Here is a 20,147-nt window from a genome sequence, read left to right as displayed (position 1 = left end):
AGCGGTTCCCGAAATATACACGTGTAATCATAAGTGGGCGTGGCAACGCACATTTTCCCAAAATTTATAATATTCTAATTTTTCGCCTCACAATAATTGTAAATATCAATTTTAAGTGAATAAGCATCAGTAGTTACTAAAATATCTGTTTTCGTATTTCCGAAAACTACAGTTATATAGGAGGTAGGCGTCGTTATTGTCCGATTTTGCCCATTTTCAATACCATCCGTCCTACGTCGAAAAGAAGTACACATACCAAGTTTCGTTGAGAAATATATTACTAGAGTTATCGTGTGCACAGACGGACGGACGGACATATAGTCGCCACTTAATCAATTTCTTTTTTATTATCTATCTATCTATTTATTATAATATCCTTGTGCCCAAGTGCCCTCGGGTATAAAAATTTTGCTGGAAAAATATTACGAATATTTACAAAAAAAAAACAACACGTGGTCATTTGTTTGAGTCACTGTATGTACATGTTGTATCTACATATGTACATATTCATACATAGGTTTCTCTAACATTCTCGAGCTTTTTCGGCATGTTTTCACACTCATATTAAACAGATGTCAACGAACCACTTTTATAACCACTCGAATACAGCGTGATACAAATAGAGACATACAGATATGCATACCTACAATGTACATATGTATGTATGTATGTATGGTAAATGAAGGGCAAACATGTGTCACACTAACCGACTTGGCATTTTATTATTTCTTAGTTTTACTATTAGTTTTGTTGATGAGTTAGAACATTTTTTAATAAAATATGTAATGTTTTATTTATTTTATTTTTTGATATTGGTTTTTATTTTTTTTAAGCCAGTGGTAAAAATAAGTCAACAACCCTTATCACAATGATATCGTGGCACCTTCAATGCTGTTTTTCTGATTAAAATATGTATTTAATTAGAGATTTTAATTAAGAACATAAAATTATAAAAAAGAACCCACTCAAGCCTTTGGGGTAAACGTACTCTAAATGCATGACATAATTTAATGTATTCGACTTTGATATGAGAAAATCCTAAGAAAATATGTACAATCAAAACAAAAGGAAATAAAATTATGTACTCCAAATATAGTTTACTTAACCTTCTATGCAAGTCGTCCAGAGTTTCTTCGAATCTTACAAATAGTGATTGAGTGATAGTTCTCTTCTGTGAGCCATTTAATTTTGGTTGTGAAGAGGAAATAATCACTGAGAGCTTAACCCGAAATATATGGCGGATGAAAAGGCAGTTATTCTGCTGCGAATTACAAATTTGCTATAGGAACCACGCGCGAGTGCCGCCGTGAATTTTCTTTTTGAAGAGCACGGGTTTTGCCACAAGCATCATAAAAAACTGTCTCTCAATCACCTAGTGACAGGCCGATTGCTCGGAGATCCAAGCTCAAAAACTCGTCTGGATTTCCATCCGATCATGCCATCGTTATCAATTGAAAAATTTAGTTTACTTAACCATTCGTACTTGATTCTTTTATGTACTTTTTTATTAAAATGGAAAAATTATTTAGTAAAACTTGGATATGAGCTTATTAAAAAAACTTTAAAATAGTTATCGTTTTCGATTCGGTTTCTTATTTGCATGAAATTATTTTCATCAGTATTGTAAATTTACAACTTTTAAATCGGTTTCATTTTATAATAAACCTCAAAAGAAATACTTTGTATTGATTCTTATTATTTTTTTACGGCTAAAAATAACAAAAGTTATGCTCCTCTTGCCGTTTGAATATTTTTTTGGAAAGGGCCCGAAATGTGCGGAACTAATCGCGAAAACACCGAAAAGTTCCGAAACATTCCGAATTGTCTTGAGACGTTCCGAAAAGTTCCGAAAAATCCCTTAAGGTTAAAAAAACTCCAAATGGGCTCCCAAAAGGCATGAAAAAATCCGAAAATTTATAAGTCAAATATATACATAAATATTTATCGTATAAATGATAAACAATAAATAATAATAACTAATAAATATTAAATAGGGAGAATACATAAATAAAATTGTATTTGTTATTCCAGAGATTTCATCGAGTTGTGCAAATGACATTGCTATTATTTATCTTATCAATTAATTATTTTGTTTGCGCAACTTATTTACCATTAAGAATTGCTCTCTAAACAACCATTTAAATGGAGTATTTTCGCCATTCAAGCGCGTAATCAATATACGCATAACTAACATTTAGAGTACCACTCAATTATGTAAGGAAGTACATACTTCTAAGCGAACACTAAACACTTCAACTTGTTTATTACCATAAATTTGCTATTACTTGAATTCTAATTAGCCTCTTTTCCCCCAATTTCTCTATCCCACCTCTTTGCAGTGAGTCCAGCTCGGTAGCCGCATCGACCGCAGATACCTCGTCACTACCACCCAGAGAGAAACCGCGCAGCATGAACAAACTCTGTCGTCAAGTGTCAATTGAATCACCCGGTCCAGTGGTGAAGAATTGTGTCTTCAATTTTTTCGTACCCATAGAGGACACACCACCACAGGGCGCTCGCATCAAAATCGTTTATGCCGGTGCTTGTTATCGTCGCCGTGATCGCTCAGCCTCAATCACCAGCATGTCGTCAGTGTCGTCAGATCTTAGTGACTATTGCCCGACTTTGCCCACTCAGTCGTCACCTGCACATCAGATGCGCGAAAATACAGCACATCAAGGCATACGCGAGGGTTCCATTTATGCCGGCTACGAAGTAGCCGGTGTTATTGAAGCACTTGGCGCCGAAATTACAGATGCCAACAACTATGGCCTACGTATTGGCCAACGTGTAGTGGTCTATCCATTCGATGAGGCACCTGCCGGTTATGCTGAATTGATGGTAGTACCCGATCTCAAGTACATAGTACCAATTCCTGATAATTTACCATTGAGCGTTGCCGCTCTATTGCCAACTGGTGCTTTGCTAGCGATGAATGCCGTCTTCAAGGCTTACGAAGTAGTCACAGAGTTGTCAAAGAAACGCCCAGCAGAAGAGGCGGATAAGAAGTTCAAAGTGCTGATTGTTGGCACTGGCGGCTTGGCATTGTGGGCTGTACGCATTGCTACACATCACTTCGCATCGACTGGGGCCAACAACTATGTTGACATTACTGTGGCCAGTCTGCGGGACGAAGGCTTCCGCTTGGCCACCGAGATTGAGAAGTAAGTTAATGGTGGAGGACGCGCTTTTTTTGTTATCAAGCGCATTAACTAAGTATGGTCTTAACTTTGCAGTGTCAGCGTAGTGCAGTGGAATGAGTGTCTCTATGAGCCACAACTGATCGAACGCACCAAGGATGTGTGCGGTGGCCCCGTGGATGTCGTTATTGATTTCGGCACAACTTCACGCAGTTTACATCGATCGATGCATTGTCTGACTAAGGTAATTAAGTAATTAAAGTTAAGTTTTTTTTTTTTTGTTATGAGTACTACAAAGACATTACTTCAAATAAATACTTTACACGTACATTACTTGAATGAAACAGATATTCATTTTAATTCTGCTTTTAGGGTGGTGTCGTACTCATAAGCGAAGATGTCGCTGAGAAACTAATGCCCAAATTTTCGCGCCTGGCTACTGAATACCAGCAGGAGATTATACCCATATCAAACGGCACAGTGGAGCAGCTGCACGAGCTCGTTCAATTAGTTGCCAGCAAAACGGTAAGCAAATAATTGATAATTTACTCATTTACTCAACCAAAAAGAAAATATATCAAACTATGTAGATTATACATTCTCTAAGTTCACTAGTAGTAGTTGTTGTTGTAACAGCATACAACTTTCCCCAGAGAGTTTTTAGGGAAGGATACTAGATATGGCGTTATGGATCTGTGTCGTTTCGGTCGCTTAGACCCGGCTGTCGTGGGAATTTCAGTCGATGGCATTAATTAATAAATTATAATTGGTTTTGTTTTTACCTGTACACATATTTAGAAAGAAAACTCTATTGGCTTTTGGTTTTGGTTTCTTTACTGACAAATCGATTAATTTTGCTTTTGTAAGGCAAACATGAAATGCAGAGTTTGCTTTACAAACGACTATTGTCCATATGACCGACTGCTGTAGAGATGAGGATGAAATATAATCAATTCAGGACTTCATATTCGAGTGTCCCATACTCCAAAGAATTCGCCTCAAACTTGCGAGAACTTTCAGCACTTATCACAAAACCTCGTTCAGTCGTAATGAAACGCAACAATTCCCCTAAAGCGTATTTGTCTTCTTCCAGCAACGACAATGCGTTTTAGAAGAAGTTGCAGTGGAATATCTGCTCCGAGCAACGACAGAAGTCGTCTGAGCTAATTCCCAGGCCTTGCTTGTAGGCTCGCAGCCTGCAATAGCATGTCAGTATAGCGCTCATAAGTGTTAAACTTGTCTTTAGTAGAGTGATTCCTAAACCTTTTGGAGTTGTAACATCCTATAGTTTTGCGGTATTCTGTAGCCTGGTGAATTCCCCCAATTTTCTCGTCTAAGACGCCGCTCCTGTTCTCTTTAATATTCGCTAATAGTATGTGGTCATATAGCAAAGACAGATTTGTATTCCTCTGAATTTCTCTACACATTCTCTTCTATAAGATAGAGCTTTTAGTGCAGCCGGAATTCTTTGCAAATGGCAATGTGTTCACCTATTATATGCATGTCTCTGCAGGTTTACGTCAACAAAAAAACTTCTATTTGGAAGATGCTAAAAATGTTTGCCTTAATTATGCCATCTCTATTAAACTGGTAAATGGGAATTTTGGCTTTGATTTTCTGATTAGCCTGCTTGAGACCAGCACGTCTTTTCTTCTGCCATCTCCCATGAATTTTAAAAACTTTTAGGTCTATTCTAGGACTATGTAAAGTGGTGTCAGGTTCGGCCTTGTTTCGATTTGGTGTTTTGGACAATCTGTTTTTGATTTGGAGCTTAAATAATATTTAGATACATTCATAGTTAATTACCATTGTTTAATTAGAATTTGCTTTTCATAAACAGATCGAACCGATACCGCATTCGGTATTCCCCTGCGAGCAAGCAACAGAAGTCGTGCAGAAATTATGTAATTCCGAAATACCCGGTCGTGCCATATTAAAGTTTCACGATATCGAATAAATCATCTTCAATCAGGAATGCATCGACTACAAGGATGAATGAGTTCATCTTTCCTTCACATCATCCCCAGTCGCCCAGTTAAATTCTGCTGTATCACAGATTAATTATTTATTACTTAACTAACCAAAACAATTTGTATGTATATTTAGTCCGAAAAGTATAAAGTTTTAGATGTAAAATCAGCAAAAAATTTATATGCGATAAAACTAGAGGAGAGTATGCATCATTTTGGTCGTCCGCACAAATACTTATGAGATCTTTGTGCATTTAAAATGTGGAAGAAAACCAAAAAAAGTATGTATTTAAATGCACTGAAATTATGTTATTAGTTGTTTTTGTTAGAAGAAAAACAAAACCATTACTACTTTTAATATTAAAATTTTTAAATTACGCTTTGGACGACCGATGCAGTACATATGTATGTATATGTGCATATAGATGTACATATGTATGTACATATATACATATGTTAACATACGATTATAATTAATCATCAACAGCATTACATACAGGGCTGCAAACCACTCCAAAAATCGGTGCGGTTCGGTATAGTGGCTCGAACCACTTACGAAAAAGCGTGTACCGGAACAAGAACCGGTTCACGAGTATCCCTAACCGCGGTTCGGTTCGGTTCAAGTGGTTCAATTTCTTTATGCTAAAGTATATAAATTTAACAAAAATATGACAAATCCATAATATAAAAATTAAAGGGTGAGATCAAATTTAAATATCCACATGTACTATAGTGGTGAAAAAATAGGGACGCGATATTTTATCAAGTATTACCTATTTTTCATTTCTTTATTTATTGTTTATTTTTTGAACATAATTATGAATAGTCTACACGGTTTTCATCTAAATTGCAAACTTCAATTTTTCATAGATTTTTTCATGTATGTTGGACAAATTTTTTCTATGGAAGAAAACAAAAAAAATATATATTTAAAATCAACAAAGTGGTTAGCCTAGTCGAGTATGTAGATTAATAAAACAGCACACTCAGAATTTTTAATTGACCCTCAATATCTTGGCTTAATGTTGAAAACCTCAACTTCGGTAGGCTGGAACTTATACTTGGCCTTGACTTCATATGTACAATAGCGTGGGCCGAAAATCCGCTTTTTTTTTAATTTTGGTTGTGTGAAAGATGAAAATTTGTGGTCAATATTTTAGGCTCGCCCAAGTCCAGCAGAGTTCAAGTGCTAAAAAATAATTTTCTTAGCTTACCTCGATTCTCTACCAAAAAAGTACATATTCCAAATTATGTAGGACTAATACTTTCAGTATCTTCGAAGTATTAATAAAAAAATAATAATTAATCAATATATTTATTAATTTTTATTTTTTGAGAACATTGCACTTTGATGGACTTGGGCGAGCCTAAGATATTGACCAAAAATTGTCATCTTTCACAAGATTGTCTTTAGAGCCATATTTTTGCTATTACCAATCAAAATCGAAAAAAGCGGATTTTCGGCTCACGATAATGTACAAGTATGGTCAAAATAATTTTAGTGCGGCATTTGTCTATTTTTCTTTTGTCGGTTTAATGTTCATCAATTTTTTATAAAATATAGCTCGTTATATAACAACAAGCATATAAATCCAAATTGCAAACTTTGTACGAAAATTAGAAAAAATCTACAAATTTCAACAAAATTGCATTAAAGATTCAAACTTTTTAATCCAAACGAAAAAAATCCGAATTTTTGGAATTTTTTATTTAACTGGCTTTGTTAAGTATTTTCTTCTATACAAAAAATAAATCAAGCATTATTTATATGGACGAAATTACAACTCACGGAGGTGCCATCAAACAAAAAAATGTTTGAAGTTTTACTATACGGGTTGCACTTTTAGACCAAGTGGTGTATTACAAAACTTGAAAAATGCTTCAGTGGACTTTCATTTTGAACCGAACCGAACCATTTTTTGGAGTGGTTTTCGGTTCGGTTTTGGCATTTCAAAATAAAAATGGTTCGGTTCGTGCTTCGGTTCGAGACCCGAAAAAAGCGACGGTTCGGTTCAAAACCGGTTTGCAGCCCTGATTTCATACGCAATCCTTATTACGCATAAGCATACATACATTCATACATACCTACAGCATGGTAATTCGCATTCATGCCAATAGTGGATATACTCCCAACTGACGACAAAACTCAAAACTATGTATTCACGGTTGTGTGAGAATAAAAATAATCAAAGGACAAGTTTTATCTAACTTATTCGTAATGTACTGTAATTTAAAATATCTTTGTAATAATCGTAAAAAACATCGATCCTAGCGAATTGAATGAGTTTATAAGATTACTCAAGAGCCAGTGGCATGAATGCCCGCACACATTTGCATGTACATATGTATGTGAGGTTAAAGTTAAAAACACAAGTCAACACGTTTTTAGGAGTACTCATACACACCAGTACACAGATTTGTCTTCAGTTTAAATATTTTTTGATCTACCTTATTGGACTAGTTGCACTTACAGATGCACTATTATATGTTCATACATACAAACATTTATACAAACATATTCATATACATATATTCGCAGTGTAAGAGCTCTTAGGTTTTAAGTTAGTTGCAATACTTTGCTTTCGGTAGTGATGGTTTAGTTATTGTTTTAAGCGCAACAACAAAATTTTAGTATAGTTTTGGAACCCCTGACTTCAACATTGTGATTAAAAATATTTTTGTATTTTATTTTACATTTTATTTTTATTTAATTTATCATGTATGTAGTATAAATATTTTGTTTGAAAACATCACTTCACCAAAATGTATTAGTATTTGAATTGGAAATTATTGTTTAGTTAGTTTACGAATACTTATTTATGTGTAATGATTTTTATAATTATTATTTCTGTAAATACATACTTTCGTATACTACTTACAAATTTATATTAACGGATTTATACTTCTAATTTTTAACAAATATTTTATTCTCAGTGTATCAAAAATAATGAACAAATATAAAAGAAAATAAAAAACAAATATCTTTGTAGATGTTCAATAATAATTTATGTATTATTAATTGTTACTTCTATTATTGTAATGCAATGTATGCGTACAAAAATGCTATTTGTACTCTTAAAATTTAAAAAATACTTCAAGTTATCTATCAACTCGCACAGTTATTTGTCATAAATGGCGAAAATTTGTGCAGTGTGGTACACGAAATTAAGAAAAATTTATTAAATAAAGTAAAAAACAGAAAATGTTACAAAAGGTTTTCTTTTTTTCTCGAAAGAATACTCCCACTCTCCTATTTAGAAGAATCGATATAGACGGTGTTGCTTTTGTAATAGTCAGATTATAATAACAAGGATATCCAGCTTTAATAGAACGTCAAAACGAAAAATCAATCGAATCAAAAGAGTTCAGAACAAAGAAGTAGCGAGCTGAAATGTGCCTTGTTCGTACATATGTATATCTACTTGAAATATCGAAGTAAAACATTTAGGAAAGTCAAGTAGTGCTCTTCGAGTGATTCTTTTGGTAGTGGTTGGTTGGCCTCCGAAATCGGCACCCACAGGTAGCGAGGCTTGTTATTAGAGATCAATGCGCTGTATTTTTTTGTAGTTTGTCGAATATCAATTACTACATAAATTTGACTACAATCAAGAACTCTCATCATTCACTTACCGTTTGCATTTTCTTCTTCTCCCTCCTCCTCTTCAATAAATACATTTGTAGAAATTACTTGCTGCTTAAAAATTTTATGTTTTCGCTTTTTATGTGAGCTCAAACCGGAAATCAATCGAAAGCGTTCACCACAAACTTTGCATTCATAGCGCTTAACATCTGAATGCAGTAGCTTATGACGGAAGAGGCCATGCATATTTGTAAACCCTTTGCCACAAATATTACAAATTTTATCACGTATATTTAAATGTGTACGTATGTGATCGTCTAACTGACGTTTTCGCAAAAAATCTTTAGGGCACATAGTACACTTAAATCTTCGCAAACGTTCGTGCATAATCTTTACATGCTCTGTCATTTGGTGCTTAAGGCGAAAGCCCTTGCCACAATGTTCACAAATACTTTTTCGCTCTCCGGTATGTACCATTTGGTGCATTTCCATGTCACGACGATTGGCAAATCCTTTCGCACAGTAGGGACAAAACCATTCGAATTCTTTTGTATGAGCGCGTATTTGATGCTCCCTTTTTATACTTCGTTGTGCAAAACGTTGTTCACAATAATCACATTTGTGTGGTAGCTCACCAATATTGTGCACTTTTAGCAAATGTGTCTGCAACGTGGCATTACTGCGTAATATACGCTCGCATATATGGCATTGTAAATTGTAGTCGGATTGTGGCAGAAAATTACAACGTGCTATGAAATCCTGCTCGTCTTTTGTTAGTGATTCATTTAGGATCTTCTTTTGCTGCAAGTTATAAAAGTGCTGCTTCAACCGAGAGATAGCGTAATAAAGCTCATCATGGCTGAATTCGACATTGTATATATGTTGTAAATTCGCGGCGATTTCTTCATAAGCTTTTTTGCGAATATTTAACACTGAATAATTAGGGTGAGTTTTGTCCCACAGTACAGGGTGCATGGCACAGAAGTCGATAAACCCAAGTGTAAATTCATCACTTACGGAAAATGAGATTTTCTGTAAATTCAACCGGAAAATTTTAGCCAAAAACATTGCGTAACATAAGTACATACACATATTGGTATTAAAGCAAGTTTTACTCAGTGTGAATTACTCACCTTATAGCCGTTACTACGTATTAGATGCATATTGTCCAATTCCGCATCAGCTAAAAATTTGCAGCGTTCGTAATAATATTTACGAATTGTATTTAAATCTCGGCATGAATAATAGCATCTTTTGTAAAAAATGTATAATCGTTTAATGTCACTGTTGATTTTTCCTTCCGTAAGCTGCAAACTATAGTTATTCAAAAAGAAGTCTTTTATTTTGATGATCGCTTGCCGGCGCTCCTTAAAGTCATTATAAGCTGGGTCATGTGGATTCCATAAACAAGGCTGATCGCGAAAGCATTGAATGAAATCACGTGTAATATTATTTCGGGTAGAAAACTTCACAACAGACTGCTGCAAAGGAAAGAACAAAATCTGCATACATGCCAAAACAAAACATCACAAATACTAAGTTTAGTTTTGTTGTTGTTGTAACGGCTACAACAACCCCGACCAGATTGTCGTTAAGCTCTACTAGCGGTAGCCCTAGGAAGCGTGCAGCCTCGATGGGGTCTGTCCATATGGACAGGGGCATCAGTAGGGTGGGGTTCAGTGCGCATGCGAAGAGATGCTGTGAGTCATGGGGCGCCTCTCCGCATGCCGGGCATTCGTTTACAGCATCCTCATTTATTCTGCTCAGGTATGAGTTCAACCTGCTACAGTATCCAGAGCGTAATTGGGCTATTGTGGTCCGAGTCTTCCGGAGAAGACGAAGTTCTATCTCGTCCACGTCTGGTGGTTGTGTGCCCAGAACGCCATTCACATGTCGCGAGTCTACATAACTCGAGACTGTCTCTCTGTGAATGCCGTGCAAGGCCTGTCGATAAGCTGTCGAGTCCAGAGGTTTATTGATGAACCTCTGGACTTCGGCCGTCAGGTCGTAGAGATGCCTCCTGACGTGCCTGGGCGAGGGCTCTTCGGCAAACAGTTGTCTATTTGGGTGACAACGTCTGCGGTCCCAACTAGAAACTGCTTGCAGACCATTGTTTTGCTCCTTAACGGGGAACATATGGGCCTCGTCGTGCAGGTGATGTTGCGACGACATCAAAAGGCATCCTGTCGCTCTCCTGAGTGCCGTGTTTTGGCAAGTTTGCAGCTTTATCCACTGCGTCCTACTAGTCCCGGCGACCACACAAGCGCTGCACAGTTCAGAACCGGCCGTGCGTTGCCTTTGCTCCAGGTGCTGCCGGCTAGCGACTTGAGGACCTTGTTGCGGCTTTTGTACTTTTTTGACAATTGCGGTTGTATGCGCCTAGAAGTAGAGCAAACTGTCGAAGGTTACTCCGCGGATCTTCGGGTTGTTCACCGTCAGCATTGGTTCGTCATCGACGTGAATTCCTAGTTATAGTCTGACCTCCTTCGTCCAGGTGGTAAACAGTGTTGCGGAGGATTTTGTAGGGGAGAGGGTTAGGCTCCGTGCAGTGCAGAAGCGAAAAAGCTCGGCGAGATAACCGTTTACTTTCGAGCATAGGTCATCAATTCCATTCCGAGACGCCATTATTGAACAATCGTCAAGCATAAGGGACAATGGAGACTCCCTCTGGTGGCGGAGGGAACTTTGAAATGTAAAAGTTAAACAGTAATGGGGAAAGGACACCTCCTTGTGGAACCCCCTGTTTTATTTTCCTAGGCTTGCTCGATTTGTCTCTAAAAGTTACTGACGAGTGACGACCACTCAGTTAATTCGCCGACCACCGTTTGGGTCCCTGTGGGAGAGAGGAGGCATCTATGTATTCTAGTAGCGTTGAATGACCGACAGTGTCGAACGCCTTAGACAGGTCCAGCGCTACTAGAATGGTTCTCTCACAGGGGCGGTTTCGGTTAAGGCCACGAGTTATCTGGGTATTTATGGCGTTAAGTGCTGTTGTTGTGCTGTGGACTTTACGGAACCCATGCTGATGCCTCGCTTGGGTCAGGTGGTTTGTATAGTGCGGGAGTAGAGGGGCCTCTAGTGTCTTCGCTACCGGAGAAAGGAGAATTAAACCGGCGATAGGACTCTCCTTTGTTGGACAGTTTCCCCGGTTTAAGCAGTGGGACCACTCTCCCCATTTTCCAGATGTCTGGAATGATGAGAATGGCCATTGACAGGTTGAGGACATTAGTTAAATAATCCACTCCCGCGGGACCCAAATTTTTCAAAATTAACATGCAAATTCCGTCGGGTCGGTGGCTTTGGAGGCTTTCGCCTACCTTTACGCTGCCCATAATCCTGGTGGGTGCATCGCCCTTCATTGTGCAGAATGTCGAATCGTCTATCTGCTCAGCGAATTGTGTTCCCATACAATCGTTTGACAGGCTTGAATGCCAAGATCGTGGTGCGCATTAAAGTCACCAACTACCATCACCTCTGAGGAGCGCACCTATTTCAGGGTGATATCCTGCCGGGCAGCTAGTGACAGGGGGTATATATACGTTAAATATTTCGAGCTCGAAATCGCCTGACCGGACAGCAATATCCTGACATTCTAGGATAGTATCTCTGCGGTCGATGTTTGCTTCGATAAGACGTTACTGCACGGTGTGGTGCGCGATGAACGCTAGGCCATCACCATTATCTCGCTCGCGATCTCGACGGTGCACGTTGTATCCGACGCAATTCAACAATGTTGAATTGCCATGCAGCTTCGTCTCTTGGACCGCAGCTAATAATATTCCGTGCCGGCCCATAAAGACTGTTATCACCTCGATCTTTCTCTGAATTATAGTTAAATTGTAAAATCTTCGTGTGCCTAGTGAGACTTATTGGAATGTGAGGCGTTGCCGGACCGCCACATGCTGTGCTTGCTGCTGCAAACACTGTTGCCCTGTGGTGGTAGTGCGCGGTAGTCCCAAAGACTTTTTGGGGAGTGTTGGCGGAATCCGTTGTACCGTGGAGGCAGCAAGGGGCCACATATGCGTTGGTCTACTGCATGTGAGTCGTAAGGCCTGAGCAAACTCGGAGGTGGATCCAACAAATACATGTGTTGCATCTAACGGAGGTGGAGTTGTGGTGGAGTCGTCTCTGGCACACTCAGCAGGTATAGGTTTCTGGTCCAGCGTTCGACTCAATGCCAGCCCTGAGCAGAAGTATGCGAAGAAGATGTAGCCCTATGGACGTACAACTTTTGAGGGATTGCACCGACCTAAACGGGGTTACATCGCCGAAACAACAGCCCTTGGTCGGCTAAAACTCGAATCATTCCGGTAAGTAGAACGAGCTGTCGTGGGAAAGTTTGTTCGTTAGTTTTGTTCATAACTTACGGTTTGGCGTTTATCTTGAAGCGTATCTATGCCATCATCTGATAAGTCACATCCACTTTGCGTGCCATAGTTATATTCTTTTTCATTTGATGACTTGAAATAAAATTAAAACAAATCAAATGACTTACTAAAACCAGCTACAAAAACATTTACCTCATTTTCACTTTGGCCAACGAAAGAACTTTCGCTTTCCGTCTCCGTAATGGGACCTTGTTCGAGCACCGATTTTGCGTAGGGTTCTAGAAACGAGCAGGCTTTTAAGTAGTTTTCTTCAATAGCCGAAATTTCGATTCCTTCCTCCAACCTTCTAGCTATGTCAATATATTGACGGCGAAGTTCAGAAAGAGACTCTTCTAAATTAGATGTAGAAATTAGCATATTTTGCTCGGCAAACGCTCTTAATATATCCTTTTTTGCAAGACATTGTTTTCTATTGGTATTATTACCGAAATTTTTCATTGACCAAAGAGTGGGAAAGAATTGGTATATTTCAATGAATTTGTGCGTTGCTACATTTTCAACTTTCAAATCTATATTAATCTGAAATCATAGTTGAGTTTTACGAAACTAATGTTTTTATTTGCTTTTATACTTGAACTCATCTCACCTCTTGTGTAAAAGATTCTGGAGATACAGGATTTTGATTCATGTTAAAATGTAAATCCCCCTGTGAATCATTTATATCTTCTTCGTAAATAGATTTGTTTAATGAGTTTTCATTATCAGAATCTACAACTAGTACGTTCTCCGCACTCTCGGCATTGACATCTTGATCCAGTTGACTTTCCTCGGATATATCTTCCAATTCATTAACCTTTTTATTCAACTCACTCTGGTTCGGGGAAATCCTTCTATCATTCGTTTCCATGTCTACGTCGACACAATGCGTATGACAATCCACCGTTGTCAGTCTTTTACTTTCGACCTGTGATTCCAATGCATCCTCAGGACATTCAATAAGCCATTGTGTTTCTTCTTCAACACCCATATGAAGCTCCCTTAAATGCTGCAGAAATGTTGCCCATTGACCATAATTTTTGTCACAATAAAGGCATTTCAATGCAAAATATTTATACTGGCTAGTGGCCAAGACATAACCACATGGTCTAAGGTCTGACAAAATGGAAGCATTGCTCATTATTATTAACTATTTATGCCCTCGGTCGTCGGTCACAATTAAACTATTGATCACTTATGATGTGCAAAACGTATACCAAGGCGAATTTATACATATATTTATTTATGTTTTTATTTATTTATTTATTATTTATTTATATAGCTTCGCCTCGAAATATACGAAAAAATACATTTTATACAAAACAAACCGTGAATTCGCCTTGCAGTAGAGCTGGGATATTATCGATAGTAACATCGATAGTATCGATAGTTAAAAACTGTCGCCACTATCGATCGTTTTTGAAAACTATCGATGTCAGTTTTAGCAAGACTTCAGAATGTCTCTTCATTACATCTCTACATTAATTTATTTTTTTTTATGCAAGAAAATTCACAACACAGGCGGGAAAAATAAAAATTAAGTCACTGGGATTTTTAGCAACTATAAGCTTACACTGAGTTATAGTAAAATTTAATAAGCTATAAAACTGCTTACACAAAATGTTTATAGAAACTCGAATTAAAAAGCATGAATTTTTAATTATATGGTAGTTTTTTGTTTTGTAAATTTTTTATAAAAAATTAGCAGACACTAAATAAACAAAAAAAGTAGTCAAAACTGCTAAAAAATGTTGTGGTGCTATTATTTTGAGCATTACTATATTCGTTTTCTTATAAAATGGTAAAATGTTAATAATTTCCCTTGTACGGATTTTGATATGCTCCTCCGCATTTGATCTCAGTTGAACTTTTATACGAATGAGTTGTCAATTTAAACGAATATCTTTTATTTTTTTGTTTTGTAGTATTATAAATGTATTTTTATAGCGAATTTCACTTCTTTGCACTTTAAAAGGGACAAACACAATCCGATTTTAATTTTGCCATATAAAAAATAAATTCAGATTTTGCCTGTCGCTATTCAAGGGGATGCAAGGGTATGTATGTAAGTTATATAATTCAGACGCATAAATTAATAAGTTTATTTTATTATTATAAAAAGTTATTTTTGATGCACTCAAATCAAAAAAAAAAAATATACAATCTCTTTAATTTACAAAGTAGTTTATAAATTTTAAACTACTCGCCATCAACACCACCTTGTATAAATTCGCCTTGGTCAAAATTATGTGTTTGTAGTAAAATGAATTCGCCTTGTTTACAACAAACACATCATTTTGACATTTAGTAGTACCGCGGCGAAAATTTAATTCTCCATCAACACCACCTTGTATAAATTCGACTATTCAAGGCGAATTTATACAAGGTGGTGTTCAAGGCGAAATACCTGGTAACCTGTACAACTGGGTTCACACAGAGAAACTTTTGTTGCTCATTTCGGCAATTTCTATTTTGGTGTAGCCCTTCGCGTTAACACACAGCAATTCTTTTGTACACAATTGTTGTTGTCAGCTGTGAACGACCAATTAGAATTACTCAGAGGAACGAGAGCACAAAACGTGTTGCCAGAGCACGAGAGCAACTCCGTGCCCTTTTCCTTTCCTCGTCCCTCCCTCTCGCACAAGTAACAAGTTGCCGCGACAAAAGTTTCTCTGTCTGAACCTAGACTAAGGGTTGAATTTTGCTGAAATTTTTACATTTATCCCCAAAACTCGTTTGATGAAGTGATAAACTTTGGTCAAATAGATTTCCATACAAAGTTTGACAGTTCACTTATCAAAATGGTAAATTTACCCCTTTATCAAGTTTATCAAGAGTTTATCACTTTTGAGTTATTAATTCATGAACCAAAAATACAAGATCACGTAAGAACGCGACGTTGTATTTGTAACTGGTTTTGAGAAAAAAGTTTGGGAAAGCGGGTTCGTCAGCTGAGCGTTTGTTTACATCACAAGCACCACTATTTTACACTTTTATTCAAGTAAAGAAAAGTTAATTCAACATGACAACACATTTTAAAGCATTTTGTTGCATCATTTTACCTAAATTGTGCGTTTAAAGTGGCTGACAATAATTTTGGCTAATTTTGGTTTTCGTTGTTTTCTTTGCTTTGTTTACTTTTCGCTCGTTTTCCAGTGAAACAAGATGGCGTAGAACCCGCTAAAAAAATCGACTTTTTTCACTCTCTTGTTCTTACGTGATCTTGTGTCTTTCGTTCATGGATGGGCACTGTCACACCGTCAGGTTTTATTGACGTGATCCAAGTATCGCGATATTTATTGACGGTGTAGCATGCAGTATTGATGGATCGTGATACATATCGCAAAATTTCTAAAAATTTTGAAATCAGGATCGCGGATCGCAATACCATCAATAAATATTGAACGTGTAGCACTTTCAAAACGCGATCCATACATTTCGTCAGTACATCTTTTACTCTCATAATGCGAACATTGGCTCTGCCTTCGCTCTCGGGGCTTAAAATCTTGCAAAACAAATTTTAATTAACATTGGAAATTTTAAAATAATTGTGGAATGCATTATCTGTAAATTATACGTACAAAATGAAAATATTTTCTTGCGTCATAATAAGCTTTCAGCACAAAAATTATGCAAATACTCACGCGATAAATATTGAACATGTAGCATTCGTGCGCGAGCCATCAATCCATCAATATGGATGGCGATCCAAATATCGTGATAATTACTGACCGTGTGACAGAGCCCGATGGAAAGCAAATGTCAAGGCGCGCAAATGTCATTTGAATTGGCGCCAAGAAAAGAAAACAACGTTTTGGTGCTTGCGCAGAGCATTGAGGAGCGAAGCTGCTCCAATTATTAATTTCTTTGCTGAGTTTGCATTAAAAAATTTTTAAATTATGGTACTCAAAGAAAATAAGCCCAATAAGGCACCAGTTGTGAAGTGGATCGGTACCAACGAAAGCATAGTTGATGTGCCTAGATTGGCTCATAAAGAAGTGAGCTTTTATCGAAAGTGTATTTTTGAAGATTTAACGCTTAGTTTGGGTGACTTTGTACTTGTGTCCAATGCTGATGCTGCTGAGCCTGATACCGTAGAAGGCTGTGACATTGGAAAAATATTGTATCTGTATGAACTGCATGACGCTGTCGATCGTGATCCGTACCGGGCCATTGTTCAGTGGTACTCTCGTCCTGAGTGTGTGCCACACAAAGAATTTGATCGAGACGATCTTTGTATTGATTTCAATTCGGAACTGATAGAAGAACACCGCCCTTATGACCCAGATATTTCACTAGAAACAATTTTTCGTAAATGTATCGTTTTGTTTGGTGGAACTGAGGAGTGTGCCAGCGCTATTCTACATAAATACAAAGCAAAACGGAACGAGTGTCCAATGTTTGTGTGCCGATATAAGTTTATTAAAGATAAAAACTCATACAGGCTGGTACCATTGGAATGGAATACCGATGATTTGACTGCTACTGGGGTAAAAACCCGTGGACGCAACGATTCGCCGACTACTACCAAGAAAACGAAATCGGCACGCGTAGCTAGAAGTGCATCAGTACGTAAGCAAAAGGTTGATGCCGACGTAGCAGTTAGAAAGCGTAGAGCGTCCGTTGCTGCTGCGACGGCATTGGAGTTCATTGACTGCAACGTTTACGAAAGAGCAGACAAAGTATCGCCTATAAAAATAGTTGGTGGAAGAAATGTGGTACGCTTGTCAGCGAAAAAGAAAATTGCGGCAGGAAATGAGGCAATTGGTGGCTTCACTCCCACATCGCCACTCACCGAACGCAATAGGAAAGTGACAACACCAACAACACGTGTCTCAGCTGCTCGTCGTAATCTAAATTTGAGTTTGGATAATGGCGCTGACACCAGTGTAGAATCTGATTGTCTTAATTATTCTATAGTCAGAACACCAACAACTGAAGAACCGACCAGCGAAATGAAAATCAAATTTAGATTGTCCGCAAAGTAATTGTTAACAAGTAATTTTTAAGCAAAAAAACAAAACCGACTTCAATTCTCATATAAAAATTTAAGATTATCGTTAATTTCTGAAGGATCCAATGATTGGATTTAAACCAAATTATGTGGTAACTTACTGACAAAAAAAATTGCGACGAACTTTTTGTGAAGTCGGTTAAAAATTTAATGGGGAAACTTATTTAAAAATTTTCTAACAAATATCTATTTTATCTCTATATTTTTAGACAACAAGCTTCTAAGCTTGCAGCCATGGACGAGCAATTCAACGATCCACTTTCCATGAATGTAGTAGAGCATACAATCAAAAACACATCAGAGGAAATCTATTCCACCCCCACCAAGAAATCGAAAAGAGTTAGCGATGATACAGATATGACGCCATCTACACGACGCAAAAGTATACTAAAATCAGCCACAAGACAGCAAGGTAGTTTAACTATAACCTTTTTCAGTGTGAATTGTTATAACGATTTTATTTTAGTTGATAGCACGCCAAAACGAAGTATTCAACTGTCGGATATTGTTGAAAAGAGAGTATTCAACGATGAAGATTACATTTCCACACCAAAACGTAAGCCAAAAGGAGATGACAATGATATTAAACGATCGGCACTTAAAAATGCGGCAATCATTCGTCGTCGCAATTCTACTACAGCTGTAGCAGGTGCGATGACTCCTTCGCAAAAACTCAAACTGATGCGCCGTGGTGAGTTATCACCAACAATGGAACATAGGCAAACCTCTGTTTCGACTGAAGCTCGACGAAAATCGGATTTACAACTAGCACGAGAACGCTTACATGTTTCTGTGGTACCACAAAGCCTTCCATGTCGTGAAAAGGAATTTGAAAATGTGTACGCATTTTTAGAAGGAAAAATTCTAGATCAATGTGGCGGCTGCATGTATGTGTCAGGTGTGCCTGGAACTGGGAAAACAGCAACAGTTACTGGTGTAATACGCGCGTTGCAGTGTAAACAAAAAGATGATGAACTGCCCGCTTTTGAGTTTGTTGAAATCAATGGTATGCGATTAACGGAACCACGGCAGGCATATGTACAAATCTATAAGCAATTAACTGGTAAAACTGTTTCCTGGGAACAAGCACATTCGCTGCTTGAAAAGCGTTTCACCACATCAGCACCGCGTCGCATTCCTACAGTGCTTTTAGTTGATGAATTAGATGTACTGTGCAATCGACGTCAGGATGTTGTATACAATCTACTGGATTGGCCAACAAAATCTTCCGCACGCTTGGTAGTGGTGACTATAGCTAATACAATGGATTTGCCAGAGCGCCTACTAATGGGTAAATTGCACACAATTGTAATTAACTTTTCTTTATTTAATATTTTTTATATATATAAAAGGCAAGGTAACATCGCGTCTTGGGCTAACACGTCTTACCTTCCAACCTTACACACACAAGCAATTGCAAGAAATAGTGACAATGCGTTTATGTGGTTCAGATGCCTTTAAAAGTGATGCTGTTCAACTTGTAGCACGGTATGTATCGTACATACGCATATGAGTGTATAACAATAGCCGTCATCGATTCGCCCCTTCTCTGCTCGCTATGTTTGAGTTCCGGTCGCTTAAAGAAGAATTTTGCATGTGAAACCAACAACAAAGTTATCTGGCATGGATAGACGATAGCTAGTTTGGTTGTACCTCATTGAGTTTGTTCGTTTCGCCACTCGCTACCTGTTGGCGAATCGATAACGGCTAAAAAGTATTTAAACATACTTCCGATCTATTTTTTCATTACAGTAAAGTGGCTGCAGTTTCAGGTGATGCTCGACGTGCCTTGGACATATGTCGGCGCGCTACCGAAATCGCAGAAGCAGCCATACTTCCTAGGGACAGTGACAATTCTACGCCAGTTCAAAAATTTGTTGGCATTGCACATGTGCAGCAGGCACTTTCGGAAATGATTGCTAGCGCAAAAGTACAAGCAATAAAGAATTGCTCACGCATGGAGCAACTCTTTTTGCAGGCTGTGCTCGCCGAAGTGACTCGTACAGGAGTCGAGGAAACGTCCTTCTTAGGTGTTTACTCACAAGTCGAAAATTTAGCACCTTTCGAAGGTATAACTGC

The 20,147-nt window shown here is 37.7% G+C and overlaps 4 protein-coding genes across 7 annotated transcripts in view; 2 read left to right on the top strand and 2 right to left on the bottom strand.

Annotated features, from left to right (window-relative positions):
* The window catches only part of LOC118742770 (zinc-type alcohol dehydrogenase-like protein C1773.06c), a 41,113-nt gene extending 35,271 nt beyond the window's left edge, over positions 1-5,842 (top strand). For both annotated transcript variants that reach the window (XM_036475105.1, XM_036475104.1), the window contains 4 exons: positions 2,340-3,164; positions 3,237-3,384; positions 3,513-3,665; positions 4,981-5,842. In XM_036475105.1, coding sequence (XP_036330998.1) covers positions 2,410-3,164; positions 3,237-3,384; positions 3,513-3,665; positions 4,981-5,097 — 1,173 coding nt within the window. In that variant the 5' untranslated portion in view covers positions 2,340-2,409 and the 3' untranslated portion in view covers positions 5,098-5,842. The remainder of the gene's footprint in view (positions 1-2,339; positions 3,165-3,236; positions 3,385-3,512; positions 3,666-4,980) is intronic.
* A 2,340-nt stretch (positions 5,843-8,182) lies between these two features.
* The window catches only part of LOC118742768 (GPI ethanolamine phosphate transferase 2), a 15,365-nt gene continuing 3,400 nt past the window's right edge, over positions 8,183-20,147 (bottom strand). For 2 of the 3 annotated variants that reach the window (XM_036475100.1, XM_036475101.1), the window contains 2 exons: positions 9,824-10,171; positions 8,183-9,722 (listed from right to left, as the gene is read on the bottom strand). In XM_036475100.1, coding sequence (XP_036330993.1) covers positions 8,733-9,722; positions 9,824-10,171 — 1,338 coding nt within the window. In that variant the 3' untranslated portion in view covers positions 8,183-8,732. The remainder of the gene's footprint in view (positions 9,723-9,823; positions 10,172-20,147) is intronic. The other variant, XM_036475099.1, reaches the window with a different exon arrangement.
* LOC118742771 lies at positions 13,608-14,544 on the bottom strand. The gene has a single exon (XM_036475106.1). The coding sequence runs from the start codon at positions 14,193-14,195 to the stop codon at positions 13,656-13,658; it is 540 nt and encodes a 179-aa protein (XP_036330999.1). The 5' UTR covers positions 14,196-14,544; the 3' UTR covers positions 13,608-13,655.
* Positions 16,734-20,147, top strand: LOC118742769 (origin recognition complex subunit 1; the record flags this gene model as incomplete). Its single annotated transcript, XM_036475102.1, is given in 5 exon segments — positions 16,734-18,038; positions 18,278-18,480; positions 18,535-19,359; positions 19,421-19,556; positions 19,821-20,147. Coding segments are annotated over 5 exon segments (2,576 nt in total), but the record flags the coding sequence as incomplete, so codon positions are not given.

The sequence above is a fragment of the Rhagoletis pomonella genome, unplaced genomic scaffold (assembly GCF_013731165.1).
Source record: "Rhagoletis pomonella isolate Grant_MI unplaced genomic scaffold, Rhpom_1.0 Rhpom_scaffold_00007, whole genome shotgun sequence".
NCBI classification, from domain to species: Eukaryota; Metazoa; Arthropoda; class Insecta; order Diptera; family Tephritidae; genus Rhagoletis; species Rhagoletis pomonella.
This window is presented reverse-complemented; position numbering and strand designations above follow the sequence as displayed.